Here is a 15638-nt window from a genome sequence, read left to right as displayed (position 1 = left end):
GCCAATAGAAAGGCCACCATGTGAGGTTAATAGCAGCTTGGTAGGGTGGTGGCAGAGACCCATGCTTCAATATTAACCCGCCTTGATGAGTGGGATGGGGGGCTGTGAATTAATAATTTAAAGCCTGTGAACAGAACTTCAATCTGCCTTGAGCATGCCCATTGTTATTTTTATAGCAGTGGGTTTCTTGGCATCTGACTGTCCTGCTCTGGAGAGGCAGAACATTACATGAACATATTTATATTTGTCTCCCACTCTCCAATTGCGAACCCCATTTAAATGTTTGCTGTTGCTATCAGAAAGGGGCTGTGGCTTCACAAGATAAGTACCTTTTCCAGAACTTCTTGTAGGCCAGAAGGAGCTGGAGATCTCCCACCTTGGCCCCTCAAAGAAGCTTTCTGCCTCCAATTTGCCAATGGTTCTACTCTCCATCTCTCCAAAATCCCAATCTTGGCCAATCTTCCCTACCCTCCCAGCTGCTGTGGATTATTGCCCAGGATCTCTGGCTGTGCCCTCCTGCCACTGGTTTTTCCGCAGGCTGTCAATTTGACCATCTGCTGAACAGGAATGGAAGAAAAGAATGATAGTTAAATTTAGCAGGACCTCCTTGTCCTTGGCTTATCCAGATTCTTTGGCCATTTCCAACCTCTTCATAAATATCAGGCCCTCAGGCCTACATCAGGCTTCTTCACTGTCGCTGGGTCAAAATCCTGGAATCCCTTCCTAACAGCACTGTGGGTGTTCCTATACCACATGGCCTGCAGCAGTTCAATAAGGCAGCTCAGCACCACCTCCTCAAAGGCAATTAGGGATGGGCAATAAATGTTAGTCTTGCTCATAAGCAAATAAAAATTGCTTTCACCTGATCCTGCCAAGATAAGTTTAAACCATATCTTTTAGAGCCTCTGTTTCTTCTCCAACAGATTTGAGAGTCAGCAGTTAAATGCCATTTAACAAAGGCCATTTGATATATTTAACCATATGGCACCCCATTTCTTCCAAACGGAGTGGATTAAAATTGCCTGTGTACAACAGAAAGAAAGATCTCTCCTACCTCTTAAGGAAATGAGTTGAAACCCTGCCTGCTGATTTATCAATGACAGGATTCTAAACCAGGTGCTGCACAAAGAACTGTGGGAGGAAGATTTAGTTAACCCAGAATTGCTATTCGCCAATGTTGATGTTGTCCATCAAACAACATCACTAAAAAGCGTTTATTGTGCAGGGCAACAGCCCTGTACATTTCAAAATAGAGCCATTTAACCCTTTATATCCATGTAAGAGGACAAATGGGATCATTTTACAGAAAGCACCTCTCATTGAGTAGTGCTCTCTTAGTACTCCCTGGAGTAAGCTTCTGACTCACAGGCGAGAGTGCTACCACGAACCCGGGTCAAACACTGAAGGACTGCTACATTGTCCTTTTTAGGTGAGATGTTAAACCAAGATCCTGCTTGATTTTTCATGGGGACATCAAAGAGTCTATGGCACTCTTTGAAGAACTGCAAGGAGTTCTGCTGGTCATTTTCAGTCCTGAAAGAAGTGCTGCAAACACGGGTGCATGCTTCAAACAGCCCACAATAGGACCTCAATAATATCATTTGGGTGAGCTGTCAGGACCTTTCACACCACTGCTGGATAATCCTGAGTGGAATAGGTATTGCACCTATTCATGTCTGCCCAAAATCAACAAGGAGGTAGGCATTAAGACCTTAACATATGTAAATGAAGTGATCATGAGGAATGTCTGAAAAATGCCCAAACCCAATATGTTGATCCCAAAAATTGGCCCTTATTGTGTTTGATTGCTGAGCATGTAAAACATGCACATTGAGCTCCAAACAAGCTTGTGGAACTTCACTGCGTGAAAATTGGCTGCTGAATGTTCCCATTTAACAACTATGACTACACTTCAAAAGCAATTCATTAGTTGTGAAATGCTTTAGGGACAGCTGCTAGCTAAATAAATTCAAGTTTGTTCTTTCTTGATGTTAGTGTATGTCTAAAAATGTTGAATAAACATTTACATGGAAATAAGAGTTTACAAGTTCTAATTCAACAGATGAACTATCAACAGACATATTGGTTTTGCATTTCTGCCACAAACTTTACTGTGCCAACGCTTTCATTCTTTTTAAGAGGTTACTGAAAAAGAGAAAATCTAACCACCTCCCCGTGACATTCAAATGTATTACCAGATTGAATCCTCCACCACCAACATCCTGGACTCACCACTGGTCAGATTTCCATCCCAGTTTTTATGGGATTGTCCCAATATTGAGGTGATTAATTTGTGTCCCAGGTTGTATCTTGGCAGGACTCTGTTTTTCCTATTTTAAGACCTTTTAAGTTTTGCGCAAGCACAGTATGCATCAGTGCATTTGCACTGTTTCCAGCTGCCTGACCTGACAGGTTTGCCAGCACCTCCCCCACCCTCAGTTTCACCAGCAACCCCTGCCTACTCGTACGGTCCCCAACACCAAAGTGCCCCTTAATTTTTTCCCCTTAAATTTGCCCACCCAAAGTCAGATATATCTTCGCCAGCCACATAAATGCTGTGGCTACAAGAACAGGCTGGGTATTCTGTGGCAAATTACTCACCACCTGACTCCACAAAGCCTGTCCACAAGTCAGGAGTTTGATGGAATACTCTCCACTTGTCTGGATGAGTGAAGTTTCAACAACACCTGAGGAACTCGACATGATCCAGGTCAAAGCAACCAGCTTGCACGGCACCCTATCCACTATCTTAAACTTCCTTCACTATCAGCACAATGTGGCAGCAGTGCGTACCATCTACAAGATGCGCTGCAGAAGCACACTAAGGATCCTTCGACACACCTTCCAAACCCACAACCTCTACCACCTAGGAGGACAAGGGCAGCAGGTACATGGGAACACCACCACCTGCAAGTTCCCCTCCAATCCCGACACCATCCTGACTTGGAATTATATCACCATAACTTCACTGTCACTGGGTCAAAACCCTGGAACTACCTCCCTAACAGCACTATGGGAGTACTTTCACCGCTTGGACTGCAAGGGCTCAAGAAGTTGACTCATCAATGTCCCCTGCATTTCATTTGGGCATACAGTCAATTTCTTTAAGTACACAACCATGCAGAGGCGAAATTTAAAGCAGTGGTCTTGTACCCGGCCTGCGTGGTAGCGTATGGGATGCTGCATAGCCATGTGACTGCACAGCTTAGAGGGAGCTTTGCGTACCACCATCTTCGCAAGGGCAACTGAGGATGGCCAATCAATGATGATCTTCCCAGTGGTCATCACAACCCATGAATGAATTTAAAAATGTTTCCTCACATCAAAATGTCTTTGTGAAGGGCAGAATGGCACAAGTACTATGAAGCGGACATTTCTGTCCAATTTGAGGGAAATGACAAGTAAGCAGATAATATAAGCCTGGACAAGTTAAAAAGAGATTTACCTTTTCTCCCTTCTGGAATGTAAGGCGTGAGTCATCTGAATTCCTTCTTTCTTCAAAGTCTTCCAACACTTCTGCAGTCAGCTGTCGAGTGTAGCATCTCACAGAGGACTCATAGCTGAGATCACCAGTTCTGATAATAGGAACATGTAATTCATCTTCCTTCTCCTTCACTCTGTAGATATCCTTACCAAACTGCATGCTAGGAACTGAAATATTAAGTAAGGCTCTTTAAATTACAACAGCAATAAAGTAATTCTGTCTAATTTTAGGTTTACCAAGCATAACCTCATTTACATTTTTACTATACATTTTATACATTGCAACTGTAATCTTAATTCAGTGAACAGGCTGGCAACTATGATTTTAACATAGCCCTTTGTCGTAATGTTGTGTTCTCACCAGAAATATTAACTTGCATCTTCTCTCCACAGATGCTAACTAACCTGAATGTTATTAACATTTTCAGTATCTACAATACCTATTTTGTGCTTTACATTAATACTCCTTTTACCTCAATATGGCATACCAACTCATAACAGCACAAAGATCAAGTTTATATGACTCGGGAGTAGGAGATCACCTATCTTGGATTGTCATAACAACATATTCATGTTTGTGATCAGCATGTGTTTTCCCCAACATCTACCAAGCAAAAACCAAAATCTTTCAATCCATGGAGGATATAGAAAGAAGACAACCTGTTGTTTCCCATCCCCCTGAACACTGCAGATAAACTGAGAGAGCGAGAGAGAAAACCAGAGAAAGCAAGAGAGAGAGAGGGAGTGTGGCCCAGAGAGAGAGAAAGAGACACACACAGAGACAAAGAGAGAGAGAAAGAGAGAGAAAGCCAGAGAGAGAGAGAGAGAGAGAGAGAGAGAGAGTGAGTGAGTGAGTGAGTGAGTGGCCTAGAGAGATAGAGAGAGAGAGAGAGAAAGGAAACCAGAGATAGAGAGTGAGTGGGTGAGTGACCCAAAGAGAGCGAGAGAGAGAGACAGAGAGAGAGAAAGAGAAGGGCCTGGAGTTAAGGAGACTCCCCACCTTATCCAAAATGGTGCCGGGATCCTGGGTCCACAAGTCCCATTCCTATTTCCAACAGCTCCTACTTTCGGTGCAGGAAAAGGGCAGGATATGATTTACACATGAGGAAAACCCGAACCCAGCAGGGCCATTTGAACTCAGCGCTGAGTTCAGACAGACCCCATTTTTGCTGGAGTGAATGTTCATAAAAGGTAGATAAGGTCTGTGGAACTGTCAAGGTGTCAAGTTATATAAATCCCCTGCCCTTTAAATTTGGAAAGATCTAGCCTACTGTGTCTGTGGGCTACATTTTCTGGGAGTTTGGTGGGGGAGGGGGGGGGGGGGGGGGTGGGTGGGGGGGAACCCCTGGAATTAAAGTGGGTGGGTGGGGGGGAACCCCTGGAATTAAAGTCAGCCAGAAGCTGACTCACTACGTGTTAGCCCGTAACATGCTGCAGGCGGACTAACTTGGTGAGCAGTACGACTTCCCCTCCTCACTCGGGAGGAAATTCTGCCCTTGGGAGCTGCTGGCCAATTTGATTGGCTAGCAACTCCATCAGTCCCAGCAGCAGTAGAGCTGTGTAGTGGACACTACCAGTATTGCAGGAAGAAGGCCCAAGGAAGGTAATAGCTGCCCAAGAAGATAACTCCCGAGGTTTTAGGGCAGGAAGGGATCTCAGTGCCCACAGAGTGGGGGAGAGGGTGGTGGGGCGCTGGGTTCTATCAGACAGGCATCGCGGAAGTGGGGGGATGACTTTTGGGGGGCAGTGCCTCTGATGCATGCAGGGTCCCCCTCCCCACTGAATGTTGTGCCCCTCCTTCCTTCCTGTCATTTCTCTTGTAGGCTTTTAAAAATGCCTGCCCATTGCCACTCGATTTCCCATGCCAACCGTGTAACCGCCTGCCTAGCGTATTATGGGGTGAGCTCAAGGCTGGGCAGGAATGTGAACTATTTTATGTGCCCCCCTCCCCGGCAGAAACCATGGCCATGGGTGCATGTAAAATCCAGTCCCCAGAGTTGAAAAAAGAAAATGGTGCTTGCAGTTTCAATGGCTTTTTGTTGACATAACGCTCATTATAGTATTATTAATGCTCCACGGCTTCCACAACCTATTATTATCACAGTGGTGGGGGGTAGGGGGAGCGCTGTAAGTTCACAGTTTGGTTGACAGCTCCAAGAGGTTAATTAAGGACTAGCTGTCTTTATATGGGGCTATGAATACAAATGTTTGTTTTTATATAGTGTTAAGTACTTGAGGAAATTTAAAAGTATTAAATGGGCTTTTATCAGTGAGTGGTTTTTTACATGCAGTGAAGTCTGTAACAGATGTCTAGAACTTTGTTTTATTTCATCTCAGTTTCTGAGGTCTGCCTAAGGTGGATACTCGGTGAGTTGGCAAGGAGGGTGTGAGGGTAAAGGTTGGTGGCTGGGAGGGCATGGGATAACATGAGATGGCACTAAGTTGGCATATTGGCTCTAAAGAGTTACGGGGATCAGTGGAGGGGGGGTCACTGGTTGGCATAGGAGCTATAAGGAGCCATGGGGATCAGTGGAGGGTCATAGGTTGGCATGGAAGTTATGGGGGCCATTGGGATTGGGTGGCAGCATGAGTTGGTATTGATGTAGCATGGGGCGCGTGTTGGGATTGAGGGGTTCTGAGTGAGGTTTAGAGGGCCTAATATTAAACCACACAACCGGGACTCCCAGAGCACCAAGGCGGGCCTTTTAACTAGGCTGCCTTGGCACTCAGCAGCCACCATGACTGCCTCCAAACTGTTTTCGAGGTGGCAGCTCCAACTCCAGCATGCACTTGCTCCCCCTCTCCCCCTTGGAATGAAGGTCCCGTTATTGGAGACACTTTTTCTCGAGGTGTGGTCAGCCAGGAAATTTCTTAACTCTGCACCCGCCTCAGGAGTGAAAATCCGGGCTAGAGAGAGAGAGCGAGAGGGGGAGCGGGAGAGAACGAGCGAGAGCGAGAGAGTGAGACAGACAGAGAAAATAAGAAAAGTAACAGCACATTAAGAACAGGGTAGGTACCGGTTTTATTTTCTTTTACTGGTTCAACCATAACAACTTGTATTTATATAGTGCCTTTTATGTAAGAGAATGCCCCAAGGCACTTCACAGGAGCATTATGAAGCAAAATTTAGCACCAAACCACCAAGGAGATATTAGATCAGATTACCAAAAGCTTGGTCAAAGAGGTATGTTTTAAGAGGCCCTTTAAAGGAGGAAATAGAGATAGTGAGGGAGAAGGGTTTAGGGAGAAGGTTCCAGAGCTTAGGCTATTGGCAGCTGAAAGCACAATCACCAGCGGTGGAGCAATTAACATCGGGGATGCTCAGGTAGCCAGAATGAGAGGAATGCAGATATTCCAAAGGCTTGTGGGGCCAGAGTAGGTTACAGAATGGGCAAGGCCATGGAATCATTCAAAAGCAAGGATGAAAGTTTGAAAATCGAGATGCTGCTTAAAGGAATTAATGGAACCTGATTTCATGAGAACAGCCAAAGATAAACAAGCTAGTTTCCCAATCCAGCAGTGTTAGGCAGGTTAAATAAATCTAGTTATAAAAACAAAAAAACTGCGGATGCTGGAAATCCAAAACAAAAACAGAATTACCTGGAAAAACTCAGCAGGTCTGGCAGCATCGGCGGAGAAGAAAAGAGTTGACGTTTCGAGTCCTCATGACCCTTCGACAGAACTTGACCCAAGTTCTGTCGAAGGGTCATGAGGACTCGAAACGTCAACTCTTTTCTTCTCCGCCGATGCTGCCAGACCTGCTGAGTTTTTCCAGGTAATTCTGTTTTTGTTTTAAATAAATCTAATGTTTGTTTCCATAACAAATCAATAATTTGATAATGAAATATTCAAGGCTAACAGAAATACAAAATATATCAATACATTCGCTGGTGAAATTCCCAATGCAATCTTCCTTTCAACATTTCATGAGAAACAACTCAGTATGCAGTTAACTTCCTTTACAGCATTTATGGTTAAGAAATTGGACTCCTGCATAATTTAGCAGCAATTTACCGTGTTAATAATTATTAGAAAACGACAATTTCACAGTAGACATTCACTCAAACTCTCTGACTTTCCCGCAAGAGTATAAGGTTTAAATATTAAATTTACAAAGGTGCATTTCAGATTTTCTGCGTAAAGTGTTATTAAAGCAACTTACCGTCCTGATAGGTGTCATTGATAGCAATGGTAGCTTGGTAGGGTTTAGTTAGCTCTGCTCCTTGTGCTGAGCTCAGGAATACAATGAAAGTTTCATTCCCTTCAATGATTGGATTCTGTACATCATCCAGAATAGTTAAAGTGCAGATCTGTAAGGATAAAAGGGGTAGTATTTTTGAGTAACCTCAGTCATCAAATGGCTCTATTGATAGGAATTGAAACAGAAAATGCTGGATTCTGCAGATCTGCCAGCATCAATGAAGAGAGAAACAGGAGGCGGTATTTAATGAAGGTAATGGGGGTCTTGCCTGCTGGCTGGAGAGGCAGCGAGAGCCCCGCGTCGCCGCTTTTCATGAAGGCCTACCATATTAAGGGCCAATCAGGCACTTAACTGGGCAATGGTGGGTCTTCCCCAGGATCAAGGACCCTGTATGTGAGAGGGGGAGTGTTAGAAGTCCAGCCTGCCAAGAGCTGCCTGCTGCTCTTCAATACCGGGGAAGCGGTGGCTGATGCTGGTAATGCAAATACTCGAGACCTTGGGTCACCATAGACCCAGGCACAGCTGAGTGATTGCGGCTACACGGGTTAGGGTCAGCAGCAAGGGTGTCTCTCAGTGAGCACATACCCCTTTCCTGATGCCTGGTCCCTTGATCAGACACTGAGTGCCTTTGAATCAGGAATCCCACCCCTCCCCAGCTGGAAGCCCACAATCAAACATGCTAGGGTTTCCTGCATGGCAAGTCCCCCACTCACCTTTGGGTGAATCCCAGCGTCAGCAGGATGAAGATGTTTACTGGGCACTAATTGCTCACTTAAGAGTCTCAATTGGCGGCAGGTCGGGAAGGCTGTCCATGGACCTTCCCGACCTGGGTTTAATCGGGAGAGTTGGGAAGGCGGTGGAGTCCCCACCTGCCATCTTCCCACCTGACTAAATGCACCTCACCACCAAAATTACCATGGGGGAAGGGCATTAAATTCCTTCCAGTGTTAACATTTCAGGTCTGTGCCTTTCACCAGACCCGGAAAAGTTTAGGAATGTAATACGTTTTGAGCGTGTGAAAGGGGGGGTGGGTGGAAAGAAGAAGAAAAGGGAAAGTCTGTGATAGGGTGGAGGGCAGGAGACATTAAATGACAAAAGGTGTCATGGGTGTAAGGCCAAAGGAAGTGATAATGGGACAGGTGTGAGTGGCAGGATCCTGAATAGTTGCTCTCGGAAACAAAGGAAATAAGAGCAGGAAACAGCATCAATACAATCACAAATGTACTGGAAGAAGGGGTGAGGGGGGGACCTGAGTAGGACTGGAACAACGAACGTTCCACATATCCCGTGGAAAGGCAGACATAGCTATGACTTAAATGTGTACCTAAAGAATCACCTTTTATTTGGGCAATAAGTAAAGTTGAAGCAGGAGTTGTTCAATGTAAGAATAACTTCAGCCAGGTGGAGGAGGGCAGTGGTGGATGGGGACTGGTTGGGCCTCTGTTCAAGAAAAAAATCAGAGAACTCTCAAAACAGTTCTTGTGTGGGAAGGGTAGTCGGATTGGACGTCCATGGTGAGGAGATGGTTAGGGCTAAGAAACTGGAAACTGCTGAAGTGATGGAAGGATCAGAAGAATCGGGGATGTAGGTGGGAAGAGACTGAACAATGCAAGAAAAAAAAGAGTTGAGTTCAGAAGAAATCAGTTCATTGGGCAGGCAAAAGTTGAAATGATGGGTCAACCAGGGCAGTCCTGTTAGTAAATTTTGGGAAGAAGGTAGAGCAGGCTAAAGGGGGTTTGGGGACTATGAGGTTTGAGGCTGTGCAAGGAAGATCTTCAGGGGAATTGAGGTTAGTGACGATATTGAAAACAATAGTTTGATGTTTGGTGGTGGTGACATGGTCCAGGGGGAGGTAGGAGGAAGTATCAGTTGGCATCAGCATCTACTAGGTGGAGCTCAGCATGCCAGACACCAACAGCACCACCCTTGTCAGCGGGCTTGATGACAATGTTGGAATTGAACCTCAGAGAACAGAGTGTAGCAAACTCGGAGGAAGATATGTTAGAGGGAATGAGGGGAACAGAAAAATGGAGATGGCCGATGTCTCACTGGCACTTCTCAATGAAATGATGTAGAAGAGGTAGGAGGTCAAAGGGAGGGGTCCAGGTAGAGGGAGAATACTGGAGACAGGTAAAAGGGTCCACTGTACAAGGAGATGACTGCCTGGTTAAAGAAGAGTGCTTGGAGGCAGAGGAAATGCTGGAAGAACTGAATATTGTGCTGAGCTCAAAATTTATTGAGGTGGAGATGTAAAGTGATGAAGCCAAGGCATTTGCTAAAGACAAGATTATTCAGGATCTGAGATGGGAAGGGTATTATGAGTACATGACAAGGGGTAAGATTGGAAGAAGGGATGGGGTTAGAGTGAAGTGAAGGGGGAGAGGACCTTACAGTCCTGAAAAGTGAACTCTGTTTTTCCCTCTCCACAGACATTGCCTGACCTGCTATTTTCAACATTCTCTGTTTTATTTCAAATTTCCAGCATCCGCAGTATTTTGCTTTTTTATCAACATAAATGTTTTCCATTGTGAGAAGGGGAAAGCTACTGCAGACTAATAATTGACACTATTAAGGGAAACATATTTTTCTCCATTTCATCAGGCAGTTATGGTGACCTCAGTGAGATAAACTTGTATTATCCAGAATTTATAAAGATCTGATAAGCTTTTAGCAAATCACTGAATATGTGTAATGAATCTTAAGCATCTTATTTTGTTTCTACTGGACCTTGAAGTTGAAGGAACCTGCAATATTATTTGGAAAGAGGATTACTCAGATACAACACATTTGGTAATAAAAACAGAAAAAGCTGGAAATACTCAGCAGGTTATGGCAGCATCTGTAGAGGGAAACAGAGTTAATGGGCAGGATCTTCTGGTCAAAAACAGAATTACCTGGAAAAACTCAGCAGGTCTGGCAGCATCGGCGGAGAAGAAAAGAGTTGACGTTTCGAGTCCTCATGACCCTTCGACAGAACTTGAGTTTGAGTCCAAGAAGGAGTTGAAATATAAGCTGGTTTAAGGTGTGTGTGTGGGGGGCGGAGAAATAGAGAGACAGAGAGGTGGAGGGGGGGGGGGGTGTGGTTGTAGGGACAAACAAGCAGTGATAGAAGCAGATCATCAAAAGATGTCTTCTTTTGATGATCTGCTTCTATCACTGCTTGTTTGTCCCTACAACCACACCCCCCCCCCTCCACCTCTCTGTCTCTCTATTTCTCCGCCCCCCACACACACACCTTAAACCAGCTTATATTTCAACTCTTTCTTGGACTCAAACTCAAGTTCTGTCGAAGGGTCATGAGGACTCGAAACGTCAACTCTTTTCTTCTCCGCCGATGCTGCCAGACCTGCTGAGTTTTTCCAGGTAATTCTGTTTTTGTTTTGGATTTCCAGCATCCGCAGTTTTTTTGTTTTTATACTTAGGATCTTCTGGTCGGTGAGCGGGGACGGGACCCGCTCGCCAATGCGTAAAATGACGCGGGATGATGTCGGGTGGAACTTCCGACGTCACCATGCATCATTTCCATTTTCAGGTCGGCGGGGGCACAGCTGAGTCATTTGTGCGCCCGCCGACCTGTCAACGGCCTATTGAGGCCATTGAAAAACTAATTAAGGTCGTTAATGGACCTGCCCATCCAACCTTAAGGTTGGCGGGCAAGCCGGGAGCCCTGGCTGGCTTCAAAAAAAGCATGAAACCTCATCCATGGGCAGGATGAGGTTTCATGAGGGTATTTAAATTTTTAAGAAAAGTCTCAGTAAAACTTATGGACATGTCCCAAATCATGTGGCAGTGTCACATGAGGGGACATGGCAAGGAAAATTTTTAAACGTGCTTATTAAAAGTTTTAAATCGGAGCTGATCTCCCTGAGGCAGCATTTAGCCTCAGGGAGATCTGTGCTCTTTTTTGCGCGCATGTGTGAAAGAGCACTCCCAGCTGAGGGAATCCGCCCCCCACCTGCATAGGGAACGTATAGGGGTGGGCCTTAATTGGTCCGTCCATGTAAAATGGTGGTGTGCCCCCAATCAGGGGCGCCGATCGGAGGTGCGCCCACCCATGCCCGCTCCCGCACTTCCCCCCCCCAACAGGGGGGAAATTTTTCCCAACGTTTTAGGCCTTTGACTTTTCATTAGAACTGGGGAAAGTTAGAAATGAAATAGGTTTTGAGCAAAGGGTGGGTGGAGCAAGGACCAAAGGAAGGTCTGTGGTAGGTTGAAAGACAGGAGAGATGGAGTGACAGAAGAGTTGGTCTTCCAGAGTCAAAGAGAATGGTGATGGGGCAAGAAAAGAAAGAAACAAAAGATGTGCCTAGAGCAGGGGTGATGCTGCTGAGTATTTCCAGCATTTTTTTGTTTTTATTTCAGATTTCCAGCATTCTCAGTTGTTTGCCTTTGGATTAGCGTTACACAGGTAGTGTTTAGTTGAAGCTTTGATAACAGTCAATCATGTTTGAATCTTTTTGTAATGCGTCTTATATTTTGTTTCCTTCTCTTTAGGGTCATTGTGACGTGTACCAGTTGCTGCCCAACAGGACAAGCTTCCAGGCTTCTGTCAGGTCTTTTTATAGAACATGCATAATGAAAGCTCATGCTTACTCCAATGTCTTCACCCACCCTGGAGAAAGCTATCCCCATGCCTCAAATTTTTTCCTTTCTTCTGTACTAAAATTCCAGTGCTCCACCTGTTTTCTTGCCCTCTGTTAGAAAATGCCTGCACTCTGCAGGAGGAATATTATGAATTTGTGCTGCCAATGGAGAGCACCAAACCTTGGCATTATCAGGAATCTGACCCTGAAATGCCCGCAGTTTTCCAACTATTAATTCTCACTAACAGGATTGACTTAGAAAATTATCTAGCATGTGTCTTTACCCCTCTGCAAGAAAATATTTGTGTTCCATTTGCTTCTACCTATGAGGCTTGCATGAGATTGTAAACCTAATATGTGGGGGAATTACAGGTGTAAAACCATTTGCATGTGAATTCTCATTTCGTAAATATCATCACCATACATTCAATCAATGCCTTGGTTTAAACACAGCTCTGTGCAAATGGTGATATTATTTTAGATGAAGGGCATTTACCTCTTCTGTTTTGCCAGGTGCAAAGTCAATCTTCTTCGAACTGGGGATATAGTCAATGCCTGGAGTTGCAGAAGGAGGGTCTGAAGGGCGTGTAGCACACCACACTGAAGTGAGGGTGGACAAATCACTGCCATGTCTGATAACTGGTATTTCAATGGAGCCTACAAAAAAAAACATTTCAGTATGACACTATGGCCAGAATTTTATTGCCCCATCGTGGTGGGGGTGGGGCTGTAAAATTCAGCCAGCTATTCTAAACTCCATTGACTTCGGCGGGACCATAAAATCCCACTGCCTTAAAATTCCACCCTATATGTCAGCCTGGAGAAAAATTGTAGCTCCTGCGCTACTTCTGAGATATTGTATTTTATAAATTTAAATCTTTGAATTACAATCACATAATTCATCACATTAAGGCTGACGCATAGGTCAGTCCCATTTACTTGATCAAAATTCTACCCAATATCTATGTATTTGCAAAATAAATGGAAAAATAATGCAGAATATATTTTAAAAGTCCATCATGCTTTCTGCAACTTTACAGTTTGAGACGCTGCAATCAGAGAGATTAGCTGATTGATGATAACAGGAGTAATGCACCTACCTGCATCTTCACTAACAGTGAAAGAAGAGTTCCCAAGAAATACCAGTGAGGCATCATTGGGACCATTTATAATCACTTTGGCAGCTGCAACTTCCCCGATCCGTGCATTGTCAGACGCATCAGCTAGGGTGATCTCAAAGTCCTCCTCCTCCTCATATTCACTGTCATCAATCAACTTGACATCACATGTTGACATGCTTACACCAGGGCCGAAGACCACACGATTCTCACTTGTCATTCCTCTGGTTTTGAAATCTGAACCGGATTCCAAGGCATACTGGCTGCTGCCTTTGGCTGTTTTTGGTACGGTATAGCAGATAGCTGAGACTGTACTACTGGTGTCTCCTATGAAGTGACAACAGACCATAAGACAATAAGACTTAGGAATGGAAGTAGGCCATTTGTCCCATCAAGTCTGCTGCGCCATTCAATGAGATCATGGCTGATCTGAAAATCCTCAACTCCACTTTCCTACCTTGAATATACTTAATGACCCAACCTCTATAGCCCTATGTGGTAAAGAATTCCAGAGATTCACTACCCTCTAAGAGAAGAAATTCCTCCTCATCGCTGAGTTAAATGGTCGACCCCTTACTCTGAGATTATGCCCTCTGGTCCTAGACTCTCCCACAAGGGGAAACAACCTCTCAGCATCTACCCTGTCAAGCCCCCTAAGAATCTTATATGCTTCAATAAGGTTATCGCCCATTCTTCTAAACTCCAATGAGTACAGCCCAACCTACTCAAACCCTCCTCATAAGAAAATCTCTCCATACCTGTGATCAACCTAGAGAACCTCCTCTGGACTGCCTCCAATACCAGTATGTCTTTCCTTATATAAGGGGACCAAAACTGTTCACAGTATTCTAGGTATGGTCTAACTAATGCCTTGTATAGTTTTAGCAAGACTTACCTATTTTTATACTCTTTTAAACCTACTTTTATATTCCCTTTGCCTTCCTTATTACTTCCTGAACTTGTATGCTAGCTTTTTGTGACTTATGCATGGGGACCCCCAAATCTCTGTGCTGCAGCTTTCTGCAGTCATTCTCCACTTAAATAATATTCAGATCCTCTAATCTTACTGCCAAAGTGCATTACCTCACATTTGCCATTATATTCCATTCGCCAAGTTTTTGTCCACTCACTTAACTTGTCTATATCCCGCTGTAGACTCTTTCCGTCATCCTCACCATTTGCCTTCCCACCTATTTTGTGTCATCCACAAACTTGGCAAGAGTATATTCACTTCTCTCATCTAAGCCATGAATATATATTATAAATAATTCTGGCCCCAGCACTGATCCCTGTGGCATTTCACTAGTTACAGTGAAAATGCCCCCCTTATCCCAACTCTCTTTCTTCTGTTATTTAGCCAATCTTCTATCCATGCTAATATACTATCCCCACACCATGGGCTTTTATCTTATTAAGTATTCTTTTATACAGTACCTTATCAAATGCTTTTTGGAAATCCAAATATATTACATCTACTGGTTCCCCTTTACCTATCCTGCTTGTTACCTCCTCAAAGAATTCTAATAAATTTGTCAGACATGATTACCCCTTCATGTTGACTCTGATTATATTATATATTTCTAAATGCTCTGCTATTAAATAGTTTATAATAGACTCTAACATTTTCCCAATTTAAAGAGGTTTAAAGAGACAATTTAAAGAGTTACATGAATATATTTTTTTCAAAACACATCTGGGTCATGTAAAACCAGAGCTAGAGGCAATTGTTTCTGTGTTTTAATATTTTTGTAATTCTATGCTTCGTAACACCTCAGTATCATGCTGCATTTGGTGTTCAGTCGAGCAGGGACAAATAAGCAGCATCTGCCTGTCGCGTGAGACAGCAGTTATTGCCTATTGAAGCAATGGCGAAGACTGTCGACCACAGTGTTCCAAAACTCTTGGGGCTGAATTATATAGAGTGCCTTAGTTCCTTCCCCCCTGCTCCTGGCTAAAAAGTCAAGGATGGAGAGTCTGCCCAGGAGAAGAACACCTACAGCCATTTAATGGCCAATTAATCATTAATAGTCTGGAGGCGGGATTTCTGCACCTCAGGGAGAGGAGGTGCCACCTCAGAAACCTCCCAGCCAATCAGTAGCCAGCAGCTTTCAACGTACTGGTAGGTACGGTGGACACTGAACTTGAGTGGCAAGGAAGTGAACTGCGATAGAGTGAACTTTCTAAGTGTTTGGGGTCAATGAGGTGGGGTTGAGGGGGCTTGAGAGGCCATGGATGGAGTACAAACTAGGGTAG

The 15638-nt window shown here is 44.3% G+C and overlaps 1 protein-coding gene across 1 annotated transcript in view; it reads right to left on the bottom strand.

Moving 5' to 3' along the window:
* fras1 (Fraser extracellular matrix complex subunit 1) overlaps positions 1-15638 on the bottom strand; it is a 398900-nt gene that overhangs the window by 65962 nt on the left and 317300 nt on the right. The window contains exons 56-59 of the mRNA XM_041181003.1: positions 13368-13712; positions 12764-12924; positions 7646-7793; positions 3446-3651 (exon numbers count right to left, since the gene is read on the bottom strand). Coding sequence (XP_041036937.1) covers positions 3446-3651; positions 7646-7793; positions 12764-12924; positions 13368-13712 — 860 coding nt within the window. The remainder of the gene's footprint in view (positions 1-3445; positions 3652-7645; positions 7794-12763; positions 12925-13367; positions 13713-15638) is intronic.

This window comes from Carcharodon carcharias, chromosome 1 (assembly GCF_017639515.1).
Source record: "Carcharodon carcharias isolate sCarCar2 chromosome 1, sCarCar2.pri, whole genome shotgun sequence".
NCBI classification, from domain to species: Eukaryota; Metazoa; Chordata; class Chondrichthyes; order Lamniformes; family Lamnidae; genus Carcharodon; species Carcharodon carcharias.
This window is presented reverse-complemented; position numbering and strand designations above follow the sequence as displayed.